A 20,573-nucleotide genomic window follows, 5' to 3' on the forward strand; every position below is an offset into this window, starting at 1 on the left:
GCACCTACATCAGCCAGTTCCCTTGAGGACTCTGGGATGCATCTCATCAGGTCCCATAGACTTGTGTATGTTCAGGTTCCCCAAACCTGATCTCTTATAGTGGGAGCGACTTTGCTCCTCCAGTCTCCATCATGCCATCCATCCCCTGGAGAGGTGTGGGAATAGAGGTTGCTAGGGAAGACTGAGGCAAAGAAATCATTGAGTACCTCAGCCTTCTCCTCATTGTTGTTACCAGTTTGTCAGTCTTGCTCATCAAGGGCTCGATGCTTTCTTTGACCTTCCTTTTCTGGCTAACATACTTATAGAAACCCTTCTTATTATGCTTTGCATCCCTTGCCAAGTTCAGCTCCAGCTATGACTGATCCCATCCCTGCACAACTGGGCAGCGTCCCCATACTCATCCCAGGATACCCGTTCCTGCTTCCACTGCCTGTGCGTTTCCTTTTTGCCCTTTAGTTTGCCCAGCAGGTCTCGACCAGCCATGCTGGTCTCTTGCCTTCCTTTCCCAATTTCTTACACGTGGGGTTCGAGAGCTCTTGTGCTCCATAGAAAGCACCCTTAAAGATCTGCCAGCTGTGTTCTGCTCCCTTGTCCCTGAGGGCAGTTTCCCAGGAGGTCCTATTGACTAACTCGCTGAAGACCTGGAAGTTTGCTTCGCTAAAATTCAGGGTCCTGACTTTACTCTTTACCTGCCCCGTATCCCTCAGGACTGTGAACTCCACCAGTGCATGATCACTGCAGCCCAGGCTGCCTCCAAGCTTGATGTCACCCATTAGCTCACATGCATTGGTGACCCACAGGTCCAGTATCGCAAGCAAGTAAAGCAAGAGTCCTTCTCTTGCTTTGCTCTGATGTTGCAGCAAAACCCATACCCAGCTTTTATGCAGCTCTGAATACTGCACTTGAGAGATAATTTTGCTCTCTTCTGTCCACAACAATCAGTAGAAGTTGCGTGGAGTCAGGAGCTTCTTTTAGCTCCAGGAGACTTCGGAGGAGGCACAGACAATGGATGAGCCAAGTTTTCAGAGGCCTTTGTGGAGAAGGTTGCAGAATAGGGGAATCTAGATGAATCCCTATCATTCTACTTCTCGCTCTTGTTTTTTGTCTTCTCACCTGCCTTTGGTCTTAAAGCTGCTACTGCTGTTTCTGTAAATTTTCTTTATTAGGGCCTGCTCTGCTTAGCACCGCTGACACCGGTGCACTGCTGATGGTAGAGCTGAATGCAGGCAGGGTGTTGCAATACAGGGTGAAACTGTAGAAATTCAGGGGTCTGTATCTCAGCTGAAATGTCAAAATCAGTTGTTACACAGAAGGATAAAGCAAGGATACTAAAAACCTTTCAAGCATTCTGCAAAATGGGTGGTGCTTGGCAAATTTAATTAACAGTTCTTTATAGTAAACTGGAGAGGGTGGAGGGAAGAAGAGGTAGGCTGTAAAAAGCTCCCTGAACAAGTAAGAAAACACTCATCAGGAATAGAGTAACTCTCCCTGTCTAGACAGTGAATGAACAGCAATGAAGCCATCAGGTGCTACAGTAATGTTACAAACATCTGCTGTATTTTAAAAATTGGTTTATCTTATTTTCTGGTTACGGAAGCAACGGGTGGTGGTGGAATTCTGGTATTAGAAATGTGACCTGCTGCGTATTTCATTCTTTTTATCTCCCTTAAACTCTATTACAGACCTTTGTAGGAAGATTTGTGAAACCCTCAGAGAGCAAATTTGTTGTTTGGGCAAAAGCGTTTGTGGCTGCATAAATCAGTTGGCAGTAGGCTGTTGCAGAAGGGAGGGGAGAGAGCCATGCAATACACAACCTGTTGAAAACTGCTCCAGTGAAGCTGTGAGAGAGTTATTTTTTTAGTGTTCTGGTCCAGATTTGTGGGTTTTGCAGAAGCAAAGAAGGGTTTGTTGACTCACGGGAGACATGTTGCTTCTAATGATGCCTTTACCAAGACTATTTACATGTTTGTGTGTACATGATTGAACAAAGCTATACACAATAATGAGCTTGTAATGAAAGTGAATGTTCAGCATGGTGAAGTGATAGCTATCGTATCTTTGCAGTTCATTGTAGCTTAGACAGTAAGTATAGGTGTCAAGAAAAGTGTTTGATACTTCAAAAGAGAGCTGTGCAAGGCCTTTCTATCGGGTATTTGTGGTGAATTCTTAGATCATTGAAATCTATCCATTTGCTTGGCTTTGCAAGAGAGAAAGCTGTTACCACTTGTTTTAGCCGGAGTAATAACATGAGGAAAAAAATGCATTTAGTGTTACCTTGTCAGAGTGATGCTCTTTGTGTCTGAATGTGCCCTGTTCAGTTCTGAGCAGCTTTAAACCAGTGGGAATTTCAGTTTCATAGTTAATTGTCTTCAAGTGACACAATACTTGAAATAAGTATGGATTACAAAGAACATTTCATGTACCCTGGGGGAAAATTACAGTTTTCAGTTTAATGGGGGAGGGGGTTCTATGATGTCTGCACATTCCCATTAAGAAGAGCTACAGACTTGCAAATTCCCATCTGAGAACACACTGAAGAAGAGTCTAAGTCATAGTACACATATTTCCACTTCATTAATATGAGTAAATAAGATGTTCCATGATAAATGCAATGATAAAATCTTTCCTTTGGGATACCAGGGAAACAAAACAGTGTCATCACCCTGTTTGTCATGGCTGTGCCTCACACCTACGGTCTCTTGTCCATGGTGGAGTGTCTTGCCCAAATTACAGTGCTAAATATCAGAAATGCCAAATCTGTTTTCTCCACAAAACTGTTAGGAACACAGGAAAACCTGTATAAAATTTGTGTTACTACAGAGAGGTACTGGAATTCTAAACAAAATTACCTTGAAAAAGAAAAAAGATTATCAGCCCAACAGCACCATTTTAAGAGACTGTTTATGTCACAATACAAATGGATTTCAAAACTTAGAATTCAGAAACAAGGATAATGGTAGATTGCATGGTGCCTGTAAGAAATCCTAACTAGCATGTTAGTTGCTCCAGCTTCTTACGTTGTATCAAACAGGATCCTGTGTAGGGACGGATACAGAACCCAAAACAAGTTGGAGCTACACCAGTTAAAGACACTGCTATAGCTTATCAAGAGTTCACGTTTCACAGTTTTTGATTGGCAGATTGATTTGTTATTAAAGGTGTTCTTCTATCTGTTATTGGACCTTTAGGTCCTATACTGTTACCTGTTTGCCTATCCAGTAGCCTTACAGTATTTTTTAAAAAATTAATCCATCTTTGGAAAAAATATAACTTTCTTGGGCTCAGTGAAAAGATAGCTTTTTAAATAAAATAATACAATATTTCTGAAATTTGTTTGTAGAGTCTGTTTGAGATCTCTAACTTTCATATTTCATTTTTTTGATATTATAAGAAGCAGCAAATATTTTACTTTAAAATTTAGACTAGTTGCTTTATTTTGTTTTGCTAGGCAATAATTCCTCTATTATTTCTCTGTTAATGGAATATTTTTCAGAATTTTTTTTTAATTTTCAATTTTTATCTGTTATTCTAGGAATTGTGATTATAAGCACAAATTTATAGCATTAGTCTTGAGCTGTGAATAGCTCTGCATATGGTTATCTGTGTTGTCATGAAAATCTCCTTTGAAGGCTGTGAGGATATTTCTGCTAATAAAGTTAAGCGTATTTGTGATTGATTGCATAAAGGTGCCAGTTGTACAGAAATATGTACTCAATTTTGTGCCAACAGGATAGCTCTTTTGATACTGATTAAATTATTCACAGAGCAAGAGGTGTAGCTACAGCAATAGGAAAATAATGCAGCAAATGAAAGCTTTTTAAATCAGGTGAAGAAAAGAAGAGAACAAGAAGAAATCCTCATTTAAAAATTTTTAGAATAAATAAGCTATTGATTTTTTTTGTAGTAAGAGCACATACCACTAGAGCAAAGGGATATAATGGCTCTCACATCTCTTGGAAGATCTCTTGGCTTTAGTTAAATATAAGTTAATGGGCTGAGTTACAAGAAATCTGGTGAAATTTAGAGGAGGTCTGGAAAACCTTAGTTCCCTGACCTTAAAAATCGTACGTTAATGAATAAGTCTTCACAGAGTTAGTGGTTGAAGGGCTAGTGCCCGAAGTGCTAGCATGAGCTACAATAATCAGGTACCTGTGAAAGGAAATTACCAAATTACTCATAATTACTAATAAAATTGTGCCTTTTCAATTTCAGAAGATTTTAAATATTATTTGTTTTTCAATAACAATAATGCTAATAATTTAAAAGTTTAGGAAAATATTTTGTATATAAATACCAGGTGTACTTCTGCTGAATGTATATTCTTTGTTCTTTTTTTGACAGTCTTGTTAAACATGGGGATGTGTGCTTGGAAGCAGATGAATGTCCATGTTCATGGAAAGGAAAGGAATACTTTCCAGGTGACAAAGTCATTTCTTCCTGTCATACATGGTAAGCAGAGATCTATTTAGGTGACTATTTCATTTTAGTTGTTTATGGGTTGATTATTCCTTCATGTTTCTTAATCACAAATTTCACACCGAATTCTGGTAAACCATCTACCCTAATTTGGTATTCACATTTGTTCAAAGAACTATTAAAATTATGTGGTGTTTAGGGTTTGTTGTTTCAAGGAACTCGTACGTAACAAAATAACGGTTATTTGGGAGTTTAAAAAAAAAAAAAGAAGCTTGATTTAGAAAAATAACTGTTTTGATTATCTAGGTAATCTAAACTAATATTCCTTGGCCAGTGTTCCTAAATTAAGGTAAAATCCTTTAAATATTATACCTGAGTGACATTTGTTAAAGCTTTTTACGTACTCGTTTTCACATTTAGCATTGAATCTGAGCAGTCTAAGGACCCAAAACATAACCCTGTGGCCATAAATAATACACCTGCTACAAAGATAAAATTAAGGGGATTACTGAGCTACATCATGTACTGAGCATAGGAGCATATAAATTGTTTGCAAGTGTTGCGTGTGTGGATAAGATAAAGGAAGTGTTCCAATAGCAAAGGATTGATAGGATCACTCAACTACATGCAGAAGCCTATTCCTTTTACTATCCAGCGTTGCAAATGCAGCACATACCCTGTAGTTACGTCACTTTGCAAAGTTTCCTTGAGCACTCTCAGTAGAACGTGGTACACTGCCATTTCAATAAGCTTCACAAGAGCGAAGATGTGAAAATATACTACATCTGCATGATCCACAAACAAACCCTGATGGTCCCTGCTTGCTTTCTTCTCTGACCACTGTTGAATGGTGCAAGCTGGCCCTAAGCGGCACTATTTGTCTTAGCAGAGCCTCAGAAAAATCAGCTGTTCTGTCAAGCATCAAGATACTATGGTAGTGGTATAGTCTCCAGCTTCCCAGCAGAGCAGTTCCTTCGTTTTGTCTCCTTCTTTTAGCTTACCAGGAACATTTAACTGGTGTCACCTGGTAAACTACTGCTCCTGGCCTGCACAGCGCAGTATAGCCTAGTATGGTGAAGGCTTGTCCAGTCAGCACTAATCACTGCCTTGTCTGGATGTCGTTGCCCCTTCCAGCCTTGTGCTGACTGCCTACCTCTGCCTCTCGTCAGGTCCTCAGTATCTGCTCTAGAAGATATTTGTAGCCCTTTGGTCGACTGGTGAAGCGACTTACAGGCCATCTCCACTGGGCAGGCAGGTAAAGCGATCCGGGTTATTCACCCCCTTATTTCCAAAGGCCTCTCCAATTGGACCTGGTGTGGGATTGCTTGCATCAGAAAGAACTATTATCTAACACTTAATCTCTATGAGACTTCACCAAAGGCAGCAGCAGTGCAGGCAGAAACACACTGGATATTTAGCCTTCTCTCTTTTTTTTTCTGAGGCCAGGCCCATTAATTCACGTACAAATCCTTAAGGTTGTCATGGCTTTTCTAGTCTTCTACGTCCAGAAGCACAGGCAGATGAAGTGATAATGGCTTTTTGGCAATCAGTTATCCACTGACAGATGGAAAGCCTGCAATAAGCTTTGCTTGATACGAAGTGTAAAAAGTCTTTGAGACTGCTTTATGTGTATGCAGGGGTGTATGGGATATGTCAAAGAAAATGTGCATTTTGTGCTCACGCAAAGCATGAGAATAATTCTGTGCAAACCAACCCACTTAGGCATTCATAGCAGTTATGATGACTTTAGTGTTACTTAGTGCACAGAAATAGTGTGCGTTGATACGAAGTATCATCTTCTTAATTGCTGATGTAGTGTTAGCAACATAACTGTGAATTTGATTTGTCTATTGAACAATAAAATGGCAAATAAAATAATTCCTTAAATTGGCAAAACTACCAGTGTAGTGTCGGGAACTTTCAACCCAGTCTCAGGGGTCTGGCTGAACTGCAGTTCTAGATTCCCAAATTTGGTTTTCAGTGCAACTGCTTGATATTGTTTACATGGCAAGATTAAACACAACAGTTTATTACGCTAACTGAAGGTATCAGAGCATCATTTTGGTGCTGTGCAAAGTAAGATGGGTGGTGCAGTTAGCTATGCTGGTTTGCTGTCATACATTGAGACCATTGAGCAAAAATGCTGTTAGTCTCTGTGGGTTGCTGAATTGGGCCTTCTGTGTTCTTAAACAAATGCTTCTTGGAGACACTGTTTTTAAAAAGCTAGTCAAAGTTTGGGAGACACCAGTAGCTCTGCTATTCCAGCTAGGAGTCTCTAGATTCTGATACTAAATGTTAGTTTACTTAGTATGAAACAAGACTGGTGCAGAGGACTTGGAAGACACTGTGTACCTCTTAAGCCCTTCCTTCTGACTCTAAATGTGTTAAGACTTCTGAAAAAGAAGGTATGCAAAGGGTCTTCTGACTCTTCACATTTAAGAAATGTTTCTGCACGAGCCCTTAACAGACCAGCACGTGGAGGAGGATTTGAATAGGCCAAGAGTAAAAGTAAAACCTAATGTCTCACAGAAAGCATGAGAAGCAGCACTCATTCTTTCAGTCCAAGTATAATTTCTCCTATTTGCCTTTCTCTCCATTGGCTTGATGAGGTTCCTGCCTTAGGTACCACTGTGAGGTGACTAGAGTTAGCTGGGTGAGTCCTACTGCCATCTGCTTGTGCTTTGGTACAGCAAACACGTTTGTCATGTCCTGTGTTCAACTAATTTTAGCCATGTGCTTAGTGTATTTATATATGTAGTTACACAAAACACAAGCTGTGGGCCAAATCAATGACGGGATAAGTGGAGTCTTGGAAAATCTGGAAAATTACTCTAGGTTGATGCAAGTTACATGGTAAGGCAACAGAAGGAAACATGATGTACTAGTAATTGGAGCTGCCTAGATTTTCTAGATAATTGCTGCTCTTTAGAAAACAGTAGTGTTCTGACCCTGTCATAGATGATAGCAATATGAACAGAAAAATAAAAGTTATACTGACAAAAACTTCCTACTGCTTGGTGCTTCAGTATATAAGATGCCAAACATTAGTGATTTATCAAATTCTTCCATAAGTCAGATTAATACTTTAGTTGTAAAATGTGAAGTATTCACTTAATCAGGAAATTGAAAATTCAGTATTTTTGAAAGTAAAGATAGATATGTGCCAAAATTATATCACATGCTGTATTTAGTTTAACCTATATTTATAAAATACACCCATAGTGAAGTTATACCAGATCACCAGCTCTACTGTCTTTACTGAGGAAAGATTTTTAAGTGTCCAGGTGATTTAGAAACCTAAAAAATAACACATTTTTTTTTAAAAAAAGGACTTGTGGATGCAGGAAATGAAATTCTATCCATTATTTAGAATCTTCTGTAATTTCTGAAAATGTTACTTAAATTGCAAGAGGGTGATGCGGAAAGAGACATAGTATCTGGTGCTGCAAAGCCTCGCTGTTAGGCAGTTATAAAGCAAAGGTAATTTCAGGAAGGTCTGAACAGTCACTTAAGTGTATGTGTGATGAATGCATTTTGATGCTTAAGGTGGCCATAGACAGAACTTGAACTATTCTGGAAGCCCCTAAAGTGTTAGGCTAGGGTTTGGGGATGATAATACCTCAGCATCTGGGGGAAAAAAAAAAAAAAAGACCTAACAACTGAAAATAACAGTTCTTTTAAGGAACCTAAGCACTAAAATAGTGCTACCAAAATTTTTCCTTTGCACTTCTGTGAAATTCTCATTCAAGCAGAGAGTGAATAAATACTGTCATAATAGGACACATTGCTTGTTGGTTCTCAGATTCAGCTCGTCTAAAAGCAAACATTCTGTGAGAAGCTGAAAAAGAAGCTCTAACCTGTGGCACCTTATTGATGTCAGTTAGTAGAGAATAAATTGTATTACTTTGGGTGGCATTTTTTGTTTTCTTGTTTCAACAAAAGAAAGGCCTTTTCAGTGCCTATGTGTTCTGGAACCTGTAAATTCTAACAGGAAGAAACACAGACTGTAAGGGTTCAGTATGTACTTGGTTTTTTTTTTCCTGAGAATCAATTTATATATGTTGCTTCTAGTTAACATTTCAAAATGTTTTATGTCCACAGTCTTCATACTTGCATGGCTTTTGTATTTTTGCTTCTCACTGCAATAGCTGTAATCATTTGTGTGTGGTTAGAAATGATATTACCATTATTGGTCATACATTTTTCAGCATTTGCCAGCATGGATCATTTCAATGCACCTTCCATCCTTGCCCATCAATGTGTACTGCGTACGGGGATCGGCATTACAGAACGTTTGATGGACTAACATTTGACTTTGTTGGAACTTGTAAGGTTTACCTTGTTAAGGTGAGACTTTTTTGTAAAACCTTTGTAAAACTGTACTTAAAAACTACCTGTTAAAAACTGTCCTACTTATTTCCTGTCTGTACGTTTTATTGATGTTGCTTAGACTTCAAAGCATACATAACATTATTATACACTGAGGTTTCTGCTAATTCAACTATGTAACAATATACATATTTATATTAGTATATTTAAAAGTCTCCATTTCTTTTTTTTTTTTTTTCTTCAGGGTACTTCAACCAGTTTTTCTGTTACTATAGAGAATATTAACTGCTTTAATACTGGAATAGTTTGCAGAAAAAACATTTTCATTAATGTTGGAAAATCTTTTTTAATATTTGATGATGAAACTGGAAATCCAGTAAGTTTCAATCTTTTAACACTGATCAAAAGGTAGCATATGTACTTCTCTGGGTGTTTTTTCCTTTCGTTACCAAAAACAAACTGTGTCACTTAAGTAGCAGAGGTGTAAATGTTTTTACCATGAGCACTGATCACATCTGGATTGGTTAATGGAAACCTTAAACAAAATTTTGTCTATATTTCAAGAAAATGTTAGATGAGATGATTGTAATTCTTTTGTTTAGACTTAATTCCTGTTTGCTGTCTTAGGAAAAATCCAGATATTTTTAAGTTAGTGGGAGTTTTGCTATTAATTCCACTAGATTTAAGAGTTTAGTCTGGTCTGGAATATTCCTATACAACTGTAACAAAAATTAAATTGCAGTCCCTGGTATATCCTCCACAGCCTTAATTTTATTTTTGTTTTGGCCAAACTGCAAACTCTATTGCTGTAAATATTTAGTGTATTTAGTAATTTTAGTATAAATAGTACTTTTTGCAGTTTATAGGCTGACTGTACAAAGGAAGTTGTGTCTCTGTATGAGGCATCATGTAATTAAACCAGACATCTTAGTCCATACTACAAATAATTTGGAATCTGATTGTTATTGGATGGAGAGAAGAAAGCTTTATGTAAATAAGATGGCAATCTCTGGACATATTTAGAAAATTCTGTATTTCAAGAAGATGCTCCATGCATCTTTATACCTATCTATATTAAAAAAAGCATGTGTCTAAGACTTTCTGAATGCAATGATGTATAACTAAGTGAAAATCATAACCAGGTTACTTAAGACTAATTTTTTACCTCCCAGATGAACATTAACATTTTAATCTTCACTCCAGTTGCCATTACCCATCCTGTGAGTTTGATATACAGTCAACTCTTAAAATAGTAAAATCATAAAAATACAACACAGTTCAAAATCCAAATCCAGACCACTTTTGTTTAAGCATATACATTATAAGTTGCCTTGTCTTATTTTGAACAGAGCTTATCTAGTTACATAGATGAACTACAAAAAATACAGTTATGGAAAGCTGGTTTTTTCACTGTTGTTCATTTTCCTGATGAGCACATCACCATTCTTTGGGATCAGAGAACAACAGTTCATGTACAGATGGGTCATCAGTGGCAGGTAAGTGGAAGTCAGCACTCTTATTGCCATTTTTTTAGGTACTTACATAAGACTTATTAAGACAGACATGTCATTATTCAGAGAATAGACAATGTGTCAGAAATCATGTAGGAACTCAGTGGCAGAGTCATGGAGAGAAGCATTCGACTACCTTGTCAATTAAAATATTAATTTTCATTTACTTGTTTTTGTTATTGTGTCACTATTTACTGTCTAACTTCTGTAACAACAGAAATAAATATATTTGAGACAACATTCTCCTTCAGTACTCATCCTTATATTACTGGAGTAGGTGTTATTTTGCTGAAGCATAAAAGAGCACATAGCTAGCAAACAGGTCACTTCTCTGAAGAAAAGATCAGCTCCTTTCTCGAAGGCTTGGAGACACTTAGTTGAAAGGTAATAATATTAATGTTGTCAAAGTAAAACCTTTTCCATAGCTTTTTTATCACAGAGATGAACTGTTTTGGCTGAAATTTAGCTGAAAAGGGTCAAGTAACTGACAAATTTATAATTAAGCAACTGAAGACAGGAACAAGTTTTGAAAATGGTCATGGCTGGTAGTGTTTTATATTGTGTGGAAATACATTTTCTAAAATATATATCTTTTTTTTCCCAGGGTGAATTGACTGGATTATGTGGAAATTTTGATTTGAAGACAGTAAATGAATTGAGGACTCCAGATAATTTTGAATTAACAAACTCTCAAGACTTTGGAAACAGCTGGACAGCTGTAGAGGTACCTAGTAAAAAGAATGTGTTTGCTAGGGTTGGGTTTTTTTGCTGTTACATCATATAACTTACCTGGAATTAAATCAGAAATTAATTCCTGGAAGTATCAAATGGATAGCAATGCAAATGGCTATAACAATGGTTCTTACAGATATCAGAATCCATTAAGGACAAGAAAATAATCACCTTTTTTCCTACACAGTGCTACAGTGTAAAGAAAAATGATATACAGTATTCTGAATCTACAAGTGTGTTTTTGAAGACTTTGTTTGAACAGTAGTAAGTTTTTGACATAATGGAAGAATTGTGCGTTCACTTTAGACAGTGTTGTCAGTTTAGCTGTTCTTTTGTAGCTGGAAAATATTTAACCACGAAACCATAGCAAGGGAAAGAAAAAATACTCTTTCCATATGCTGTAAAGTTAAAAATTGAACTTTTTTAATACCATGTGTCTAGTAGTGTTCATAGAAATTTTCCTTCCTAGTAGTTAGAGTAAAAAGATCTGATTTCTGACACTTAAAATGTACATTGTCTGAGTGAACTTTGTTATTTATGTAAGCTAGACTTTTCAGGTGTAAGGACTGCAGATTGGTACTGTATGGCAGCTCTGTTTAGAGCTGTATGTACGTATGTGTTTTTCTGCTGCTCTGGGACAAATGAAACAGTTCTTCAGATTGTGTGGTTTTCCTTTTCTGCAGGTTAGCATCCCCTTTTAATTCTATATCTTAGTCTGGCTTTAGTTTCATAAATGATGCAGTTGTTTTGTGTTTAACATCTTGTTTTAAAAAGAAGACAAAACTATACCTTCCAAGTTCAAACACAGAGTGGTTATGAAACAAGTTTCTCACCTTGGTTTTGCTTTCTGGTTAAGTGTGTTGACAGCTCTGACATTCGAAATCCGTGCAGTTTGAATCCCCTTAGAGAGCCATTTGCCAAGAAGGAATGTGGAATACTGTTAAGTGAAGCATTTGAAGCTTGCCATCCAGTGGTGAGTTGTGGTCATGTATAGAAAGACATGAAAGTGAACATATCACTAGAGAGAAACTTCACTCTTCAACTCGCATCACTTTAAATATTCATCTTGTCTTCCATAACATAATAATTTTGACTACTATAGCAAAAGAACACAAAGAAAGTCTAAGCCATGCCTGTTATCATTTGAAAATGTGAATGTTTAACTAGACCTGTTATAAGGACGATCTGCACTTAGGTGATCTAGACAGTAAGCCGCTTCAGCACCAATTTAGCGTTCTACAATATGGGTAGTCCTATTAGTCCCTTTTGTAATTAATGTAGACAAAATTATACCCGGTTTGTGTTATGTTTTTTTTTTCATCCTAAGCACTATTGGCATAAACATAACCACTTGCTTTATTTGCTCAAATGTATTACATAGCACACACATTTTTCAGGCATATTTAAATAAATTGACGGTTTCTTCTAGGCAGTATCAGATGTGAAGAACTCATTCCTAGGAAAAAATGCATATATCTTATCACTTAGGCAACCAGCTAAGGAGATAAATGAACCATGCAACATGTTCTGACAGTCGAAAGGCTCAGGTTCAGTTGGAGAATGAGATGGGACTCATTTCCAGAGCTAGGTCTTGTATGGAAAATGACATATCACAAGATGTTCAGGTATTGAGACTGTGTGCTTGGCTTAAAGAGTGTAAGTGTCAGAATGGTTCCTAGGGAGAAAGGAGATTTCATATGAAAGACAAGCAGGAATCTTGCAAGGATGCTTAGTATACTATTTTGGAAGAAAGTGAAAGCTGATGTTAAAGTTGTATAAATGTAATGTCAGTTTAGTCCACTGTATAAGGTAGGTAGCAACTAAGTTCCTCATAAGTGTGTAAGCATTACTCAAGTGTAAATCCGTGTAAAATGTGTAACAATTCAATAACCAAATTAGCATTGACACTTTTCTTTGAAACTTTGTCACTTAAGACTTCAAAATAATCTAAGGGAAAAATAACAAATTCACCTGTGAAATTTTTTAATAATATGAAGAGAATGAACCACTCCCACATGGAAACAAGAGTTTTCCATCTACTTTATTTCTTACATTTTGTGTAAGAAATTTTATTATTTTTATTATTTCTTTGTATTTTCATACATTTTATCCACTTTCTTAACACTTCTGAGATTTATTGATTTGTGATCAGTTTAGAGAGAGTTTCTCTTATTTCATAAGCCTCTTTGTAGTTTATTATGGCTTAAGTATTACAAAACTATACAAAACACAAGCTCACATCAACATCTTGGGGTGCATGTTCTTAGCTGTGTTACTAAGTACTGTACAAGATTTTATGATGTCTTCTAATAAACTGTTTTTCTTGTGTTTCAGGAAGCATTTAGATTAAAATCTTTAGTACTTTGAAAGATATTTTGAAAGAGTTGTAGCTTTGTATTGAGGTGATTTTTGCCAGTGTCTATATGAATATTTTTGATAAATGATATTTATATTTCCAGATTGATGTCACCTGGTTTTACTCAAACTGCTTGACAGATACATGTGGTTGCAACCAAGGAGGTGACTGTGAGTGTTTCTGTACAAGTGTATCAGCATATGCCCATCAGTGCTGCCAGCATGGAGTTGCTGTAGACTGGAGGTCCCCTAGAATGTGTCGTAAGTTTATTTAACTGGCATTGCCAGTGGCTGCCACTGTCTGCATTCATGAGACCCGGACCTGAAAAATCAATCACGTTTAAGTTGCCTGGGGACACTGAATCACTAAGCCATACTGGTAGGGAGATGAGTGGGTACCTCTCGCTGCCCTCTGTGTTCATTTTGGTCTAGCTGTGTTGCGTGCTGCTCTCCATATTTGTGGGTGGTACTCTTCTATTTTTAATTCCTTGTCCTATGATGTGAAAGGAGAAGTCATGGGATGTCTACATTAGTACATGGCATGCGTCCCTCAAACCAAAATTACAAAGCTCAAGTAATGAAGTCAGGAGGACTTCACTTCTTAACAGGGCCTGGGAAACATAGCTGCCTTACTACTGGCCCAGGGCAAGTATGAAATATAAAGGTCTTCTGAAGAAAAACAAGTAGGTTTTTAAGCAGGACTTTGTCATTACCTTAGTATCTCTATTCAACAATGCTTAGAAGTTGTAAAAAAATCTGAGGCCTTTTTCTGGCTTCAATTTTGCACCTAGTGCAAATGCCTAACAGGAGACAGTCATCTCCCAAAAGATGTGATAAAAAAGGGCAAGATAGAAAGAATGGAAGGAATCAAGCATTTTCTAACTTTGCAGTTGCACAGAGAGAGTATGCAGCTTGCTCAAGGTCACACAGCAAATTTGCCATAGGGCAACAGGATTACTCTCAATTTTGGTAGAAATGGTACATGTTTTAGCACAAGCATGGAAAGACAGCAAAGCTTAGTCTTAGCCACTAGAGGTCACAAAAAGACAGCTGTAGGTATGTAAGCTTAGTATTTCCTGCTAGAAAATAATATTCTATTTAAATGAATGTGATTTAAATTAACATTTTATTTAAAGCAGTAAAGTAAATATTTGGCAATGTTTGTGTATGGTCTAACTTGTCCAACCTAAAGGGTAATAGAAAACCTGTTTATCTGCAGAATGTCTACAACTGCATTTCTTTTCTTTTTATGTTTTAGCTTATGATTGTGAATATTTCAACAAAGGTAAGTCCTAAAGGAGCTGATAAAATGACAATAGAATCTTTGGTTTCTCTGTATAAGTCTTAGTACTTTGTATAAAAGTAATTGTGTTAATGAAAACAGTTGATGATATATTATTTAAATAGCCAAGATTCTCTTTTACTGGTTTGTTTTGCTTTTTCAAAGGCTTAGTTTCATGATCTTTTTTATTCCTGGGCCTTTCCCAAAAATATGTTTAATTTTCTTTGCATTTATGGGTCATGATTAAACAATGAAATTGCTAAGTAATTAATAGACTATTCAACCCAACGGTACTAGTGGCACTACTTGCAAATGGGCAAGGTATACTGCAGTTCAAAACTGGTACCCAGTGGCTTTGTTAAACCAGTCATGATCTCCTGTGCAGCCTTCAGAGGGAGCTAGCTATTAAGATATTTAAACTTCTTGTGCCCAAATGGGGAATAACTCTCTGTTTAGGTATGTCTGACATAGCTTTAAGTTCCTGAGCGACAAGCGCTGCTGCAGCATTAGAATGGCTCTCAGAGAGAGATGCAAAACTTGTACAAGATGCTAGAGTAAACCTTGAATATGCACTGGGTGCTGTACCGCTGTGTTAACGCTGGAATCCATATTCAGACTATTTTAAAGTTAAACTGCAAGTGTCTGGATCGTTAGACGTGGTATACATACAAGCACTGCAAGCCAGCCTGATGTGAGGAATGGTCTGGACTCCTGCTATTTATTCTAGAACTCTTTTTATCAAGCTCATGTAGAAGCCTGTCTATCCAGATGGTTTGTGATATTTTGGTCTTCTGTTAGACTCCATCTTGCAGCAGCTCTCCCCCAGAAAGATTGCAGAGAGGGACTAAGTTTAAATTAGAAGAGGCTTGTGCAATGTGCCAAGCCCAAATGATACGGCCAAGAAATTTACATTTTCTGATAATACTGGCTGCTGAAAAGACTTCGAGTGGGGTCAAATTGCTAATGCAGTGGAATTCTATCTAAATCACTATTTAAGCCTTTAAATTAATTAAAATAAAGGCCAGTTGAATATAAGAGGTGATTGCAGTTTTACACTTCCTTTTTGGTTTTTTGTTGGGGTTTTTTTTGTTTTATAAATGAAATACAGTCTGATACTAGATGATCTTATTGCCGTTGTAACAGATTGAAAGTGCAGTGCCTCTAACATCTATGGTAGTAGTGAAGTGAAGTTAGATGATAACATATACTTTTAAAGTGTCTTATTAGCTTTACTTGTTACTGAATTCTCACTGCCAGAAATTAGTTGAAATAGTGGAGAGTTGTGCATGTGACCAGCTTGTAATAAACATGGTTATCATATACTTCTCACTACGTATCTTCCTACTGTTTGCTAATCCAGCTCATCGGTATTCAACATAGGATGTTTCAGAGCTGCCAATGGGGGGGGGGGGGGAATCTCTATGCTGAAGATTTTCTTCTCTACCTCAAATATAGTAGCATTCCCTAGAATGACTTAGTTTTGGAGACAGAAAGGTTAAGAAACTGTCATAGACCAGGGAGGGGGTCTTCTGTATAACATTGTCATGAATCCAGAGCGAAATCGTTCCAGTCCTGCTAGACGCAGCAGCAGAAGCCTTTTGTCTTTGGTAAGGGGAAATTCTCAGCTGGTAGCTGTGGCTTCTCAAGTTTTGGATGACCCTAAGATATGAGACTTAAACGTATAATAACTTTTCCAGAACACTAGATGTTTTAAGTAATGTAAAAAATGTTTTTCAACTCCCTGCACTGAAGGTAACCAGGTATTACTGTACATGTTTAGCTAGGCATGGGCTTGTGTTCTAACTGACCACATATTTGTGCCATTAGAATATAAAACTAGTTGTAGTGCAGCCTCCTTAAGATTTCAAAACTCTTAATAAATTTTAAGATTAGGGAGAACCTGAATATGAGGGCAGGCTGCAAATTGCAGTCCAAATTTTTAACCTGTTCAAACATTTTAAGGGTCAATGGTATTAGCTGCAACTATCAGCTGAGAAGTTCTGGGACACTTCTGCCTTAGATGTATGCTTGTTGTGCCCTGGCTTGTGGGTGAAATGGTAGTGAGGTGAATTGTTCAGGTGTGGTCTAAAATACCTGTTTTAACACAGAAGTTTACAAAAATAATTTCAAATAATGTTTTAAAATAAACTTTAAAATACTCTTCTGCCGTGAAATTGGAACTAAGTGAGGAGGTATGACCATGTCAGATTTGTGAAATGATAACTTCGCCTGCTTTTGGCTTTTTTTACTTATAGGTAAAATATGACCATTCCTTTGCTTATGATGCTGATTTCTTCCTGTCTCACTTCCCAGTGGTTACGTTTGTATCTACACTGTTCAAGGAGTTCTTCGATACTTGATGACAACAAACTTTTATTTCCTGCAAAATGCCTCACACTTTGGACACTAATAAAATAGGTTTTAAAGAATAGTAAGAGGTGTATAATCAGTTCAACCATACAAATAAACAATTTAGAGGGGTCCCAGGGTGGTCTGTAAAACACTGTTTACTTCTAAACCAAATAACCGAGGAGTCAGTGGATGAAATGAAAGTGGACGAGAGGGAGGAAAAGGAGAAGCTAATCACGAATCTTGAAAATTGAAGCTAGGTATTTTGGACAGTTTTCAGAACAGGTATTTTCTAAAAGATTTTGGCTTTGTTTTGGTTGTCATAGTTTAGTGCATGGCACCTAGAGCTGTTTTCAGAGTGGAGAGGTATGTTTTTTATTTATGTGCTGTATCATAATATTTAGAGCTCAAGCATTTGTGGTGACACTTGACATGAAAGATAATTCTGATTTTTTTTCTCAACAGCTCTGGGAAAGGGCCCATACAAACTGGTCAGCTATTTGGATGGAGAATTAGTAATGGCAGTGCAACTGGTGGATGGTGTTATTTTCCCAGTGAGAGAAGAAAATATTGGTCCTGGACATGCAGTGAGCTTTATGCTGACTTCAGGACTTTATAAACCCAAAGCACATGGTAAAGTCACTGTAACCTAGATGCTTAAATAAGGCAGAGCAAATTCTGCCCTTCAATACAAGCCTACGTTTAAGAACAGACCTGGGTCAAAAATCTTTCCTTTATCTGTCAGCTGATTGTGCACCTTAAAGTTGCCCAAATTTTCATTTCCTTGGTTTTAATTAGATGATTAGCTTTATAAACAGATACTTTTAGTTGAAAAGCAACAGCCTTCTCTGCCCCAACCTTCAGAAGCACCAAACCAGTTTTGTAGCCCAGTGCTCCAGATAGGTGTTGGTCCCTCCACCATTCCTCTGGCAGAACTGGGACATTGGAAAGAATGGGAGAGAAATGCACTCCCTAATTCACTTGCTTTGCCACCTTCACTCATTGTCTGCCCACTTGTACAGAGATGCCCATTAGCACTAATTGAGCTGTGTAAGGATGTGTACTGCAAATCTGTCTCCTTCAGGTCCCAACTTAAGTTTCCACTGAAGGAATGTGTTGCTTATTCAGCAGACAAAGGAAGTCTTGCACACCTTTAGACAGGTGGAAAAAGCTTACAAGAATATGTTCAGCACTTTGTGGCATTGATTAAATGCTAGAGTTGTCTGCATACACAATTTTAATGCCCACAGAGTGCTTGAGTCTCAGTACAGTTTTACTGCCCAGAGTCCCTTGATCAGCTCTTTGACAGCCTGAAGGTGGCTGTCTTTGTGTAATCAAAGAAGGGATATAGCTCAGTTGAAGAAATGACAAGCATTTGATTAGTAATACTGCTGTCTGTAGAACTGACATAAGAACTCATGGAAAAGAATATCCAGGGCCAAATTTCTTCTATTAGTCATAGTTTTGAGACACTTGTATATTGCATTCAGTTTGTTAGGAAAGGGAAGGTCCTACTCTTCTATTCTCATATAAAAATCTCTCGCTCAGAATTTAACCTGGCAAATGGAATTTGTGCCTTCTAGTCTAATTTGAGTGAATGGCATTTCATCATTTGGAGGACTTTATACAATCAATATGATATTTTTCATATCCATATTTTCATTTATATATCTGTGTTCTTGGTTCTTTGGTACCTCAGAAAAATGGATGTGTTTCATCAGTTTCAGACAAATCGTCGACAAACGGAAAGTTTTGGGCATTGATGTACTGATTGGCTATATGGCAGGTATTACAAATCACACTGACTGTCCATTGTTACTTATCAAATAGCTACTTGCTACAGACAGTTAATAAAAATATATTCACAAGTGCCACTATGTTTTTCAGATTAATTCAAGTTTTAATGCTCAGAAAAGAAGTTGGTCTTCCAAAAGTGTCAAACCAGAACGTGATAGTATATTTGTTTAATAGAGAATTTGTTTTCAATGCATTCTTTTTTTCAAGAAATGCTACCCAGGCCTGGAGGGTTAGTTGATTTTACAGTAGTTTAATGGCTGTTTTCAGGAGAATAGCAGAGTTTACAGCAAAATAAAATGAAGTAATTCTGTGAGCAACAGATGCCTGTAATAGTCTCAAGATCTTCCAGTCTGCAATTGGTTGTACAGAGGCTTGCCTAAAATCAACAGTACTGTTTTCAGGGTAAGGTATCATGTGGGTGCATTTGCCAGAAAACAGACTTTGCTGTTAACATTCTTAGGGGAAGGGCTAGAGAGCTGACCTCTTAGAAATTAAGACATAAAGCTGTAAGCTGAATGCAAAATACATCTTTGTAATTTATTTTTAATGAAAGGCTGAGCTCTTAAGCTATAAATTCCTGATGGCAAATGTTATTTGTAAAGCTATTTAGATGAAGTTTAAATTTGTATTAAATAAATGGCTTAGTGAAGGTTGTAAACTGAAGTTCTCCTCAACTGCGGGGCTATATTCCTTTATCTTGGTGTGGGCAAATGTGTTTATGTGTTTTAATCTGCTTGTATTCCTGTTGAAATCTGTAGGATATTTAAAAAACTAAGTATCCATCAGTATCTAACACTCTGAAATCCATATTTCTTACAAGATTCAGGCTATTTTCACTGATAACGCCAAAGTCAGTTTTCATTGCTCACGCTACTAATATCAGTAGTGGTACATCAGAATGAGGTTAGTTTATTATGTAAGTAAATAAATTCTGTGTGTTTTTTTCAGATTCCAACTTGATTTCATTTGAAATGGCTGAGAGACCAAACTATTTTCTTCTGTTGTCCTCCAGTAATACTCTTGTTCTTTCTAAATGGGAAAAAAGCAAAGAGTTTCACAACAGATCTACATTTGTCATTCACAAGAATACATGGCTTTCAGGATACAGTTCCTTTGAGTCATTTGCAAAACCAGGATACTTCATCCACATTTCAGTCTCTTCAGTTGAGCTTCTGAAGTACCATCATTCAGAGGATTTCAGACTGTCGACCCTTTTCAAACTTGTAGGTAGGTGATTAAAGTTGAATCTTATGAACAGCAGTTCTGTGAAAATACAGGCTAAATGGTATTGGTATTTTCAGAGGTGGTGAGATTGCTTACTTTTCCCCTATGTCATTGAGAGCTGTGAATAATCTATGACACGCAGGCTGAGAATCTTCCCTGAGCTTTGTAGTGAGGATGAGATTCTATTTTCTTGTCAAAAAGCCATTAAATAGCCTAACGCACCACTTTTCTGTATTTGCCAACTAGTTTTGGAAATACATAGCCTAGTGTATAGTTTCTGGGCAAAACTTGCTTTGTAGGTGGTGAAGAAAGTCTTAAGGAGATTTTGAAAGTCTCAAGAAAATTCATGCTGATGAATAATGGATTCACAAAGGGAATAGAAAAGAACTGAATACATCTCTAAAAGCTAAGGTCTGTGGATGATGCATTCTCCTCCTTTCCCTCTGCTGCCAAGAGAGTTTTCTGTACAGTGCATTCTCATTGCAAGCTTTGTGGCCTCCTCGGAGGTCATGCCATCCAGTGCTGAGGACATTGCCTGGAGATTACACCTCTCAAACCTCATGTTTCCCCTGAAAAAC

General features: G+C 37.2%; 1 protein-coding gene across 1 annotated transcript in view; it reads left to right on the forward strand.

Annotated features, from left to right (window-relative positions):
* LOC104626724 (otogelin-like) overlaps positions 1-19,998 on the forward strand; it is a gene marked incomplete at its 3' end in the record, with an annotated part of 66,533 nt that extends 46,535 nt beyond the window's left edge. The window contains exons 21-30 of the mRNA XM_010294721.1: positions 4,342-4,449; positions 8,625-8,763; positions 8,990-9,121; positions 10,095-10,241; positions 10,861-10,980; positions 11,845-11,961; positions 13,448-13,604; positions 14,602-14,628; positions 17,440-17,607; positions 19,720-19,998. Of these exons, the coding sequence (XP_010293023.1) occupies positions 4,342-4,449; positions 8,625-8,763; positions 8,990-9,121; positions 10,095-10,241; positions 10,861-10,980; positions 11,845-11,961; positions 13,448-13,604; positions 14,602-14,628; positions 17,440-17,607; positions 19,720-19,998 (1,394 nt within the window). The remainder of the gene's footprint in view (positions 1-4,341; positions 4,450-8,624; positions 8,764-8,989; positions 9,122-10,094; positions 10,242-10,860; positions 10,981-11,844; positions 11,962-13,447; positions 13,605-14,601; positions 14,629-17,439; positions 17,608-19,719) is intronic.
* Positions 19,999-20,573: the final 575 nt, after the last annotated feature.

The sequence above is a fragment of the Phaethon lepturus genome, unplaced genomic scaffold (assembly GCF_000687285.1).
Source record: "Phaethon lepturus isolate BGI_N335 unplaced genomic scaffold, ASM68728v1 scaffold4709, whole genome shotgun sequence".
Lineage (NCBI taxonomy): Eukaryota > Metazoa > Chordata > Aves > Phaethontiformes > Phaethontidae > Phaethon > Phaethon lepturus.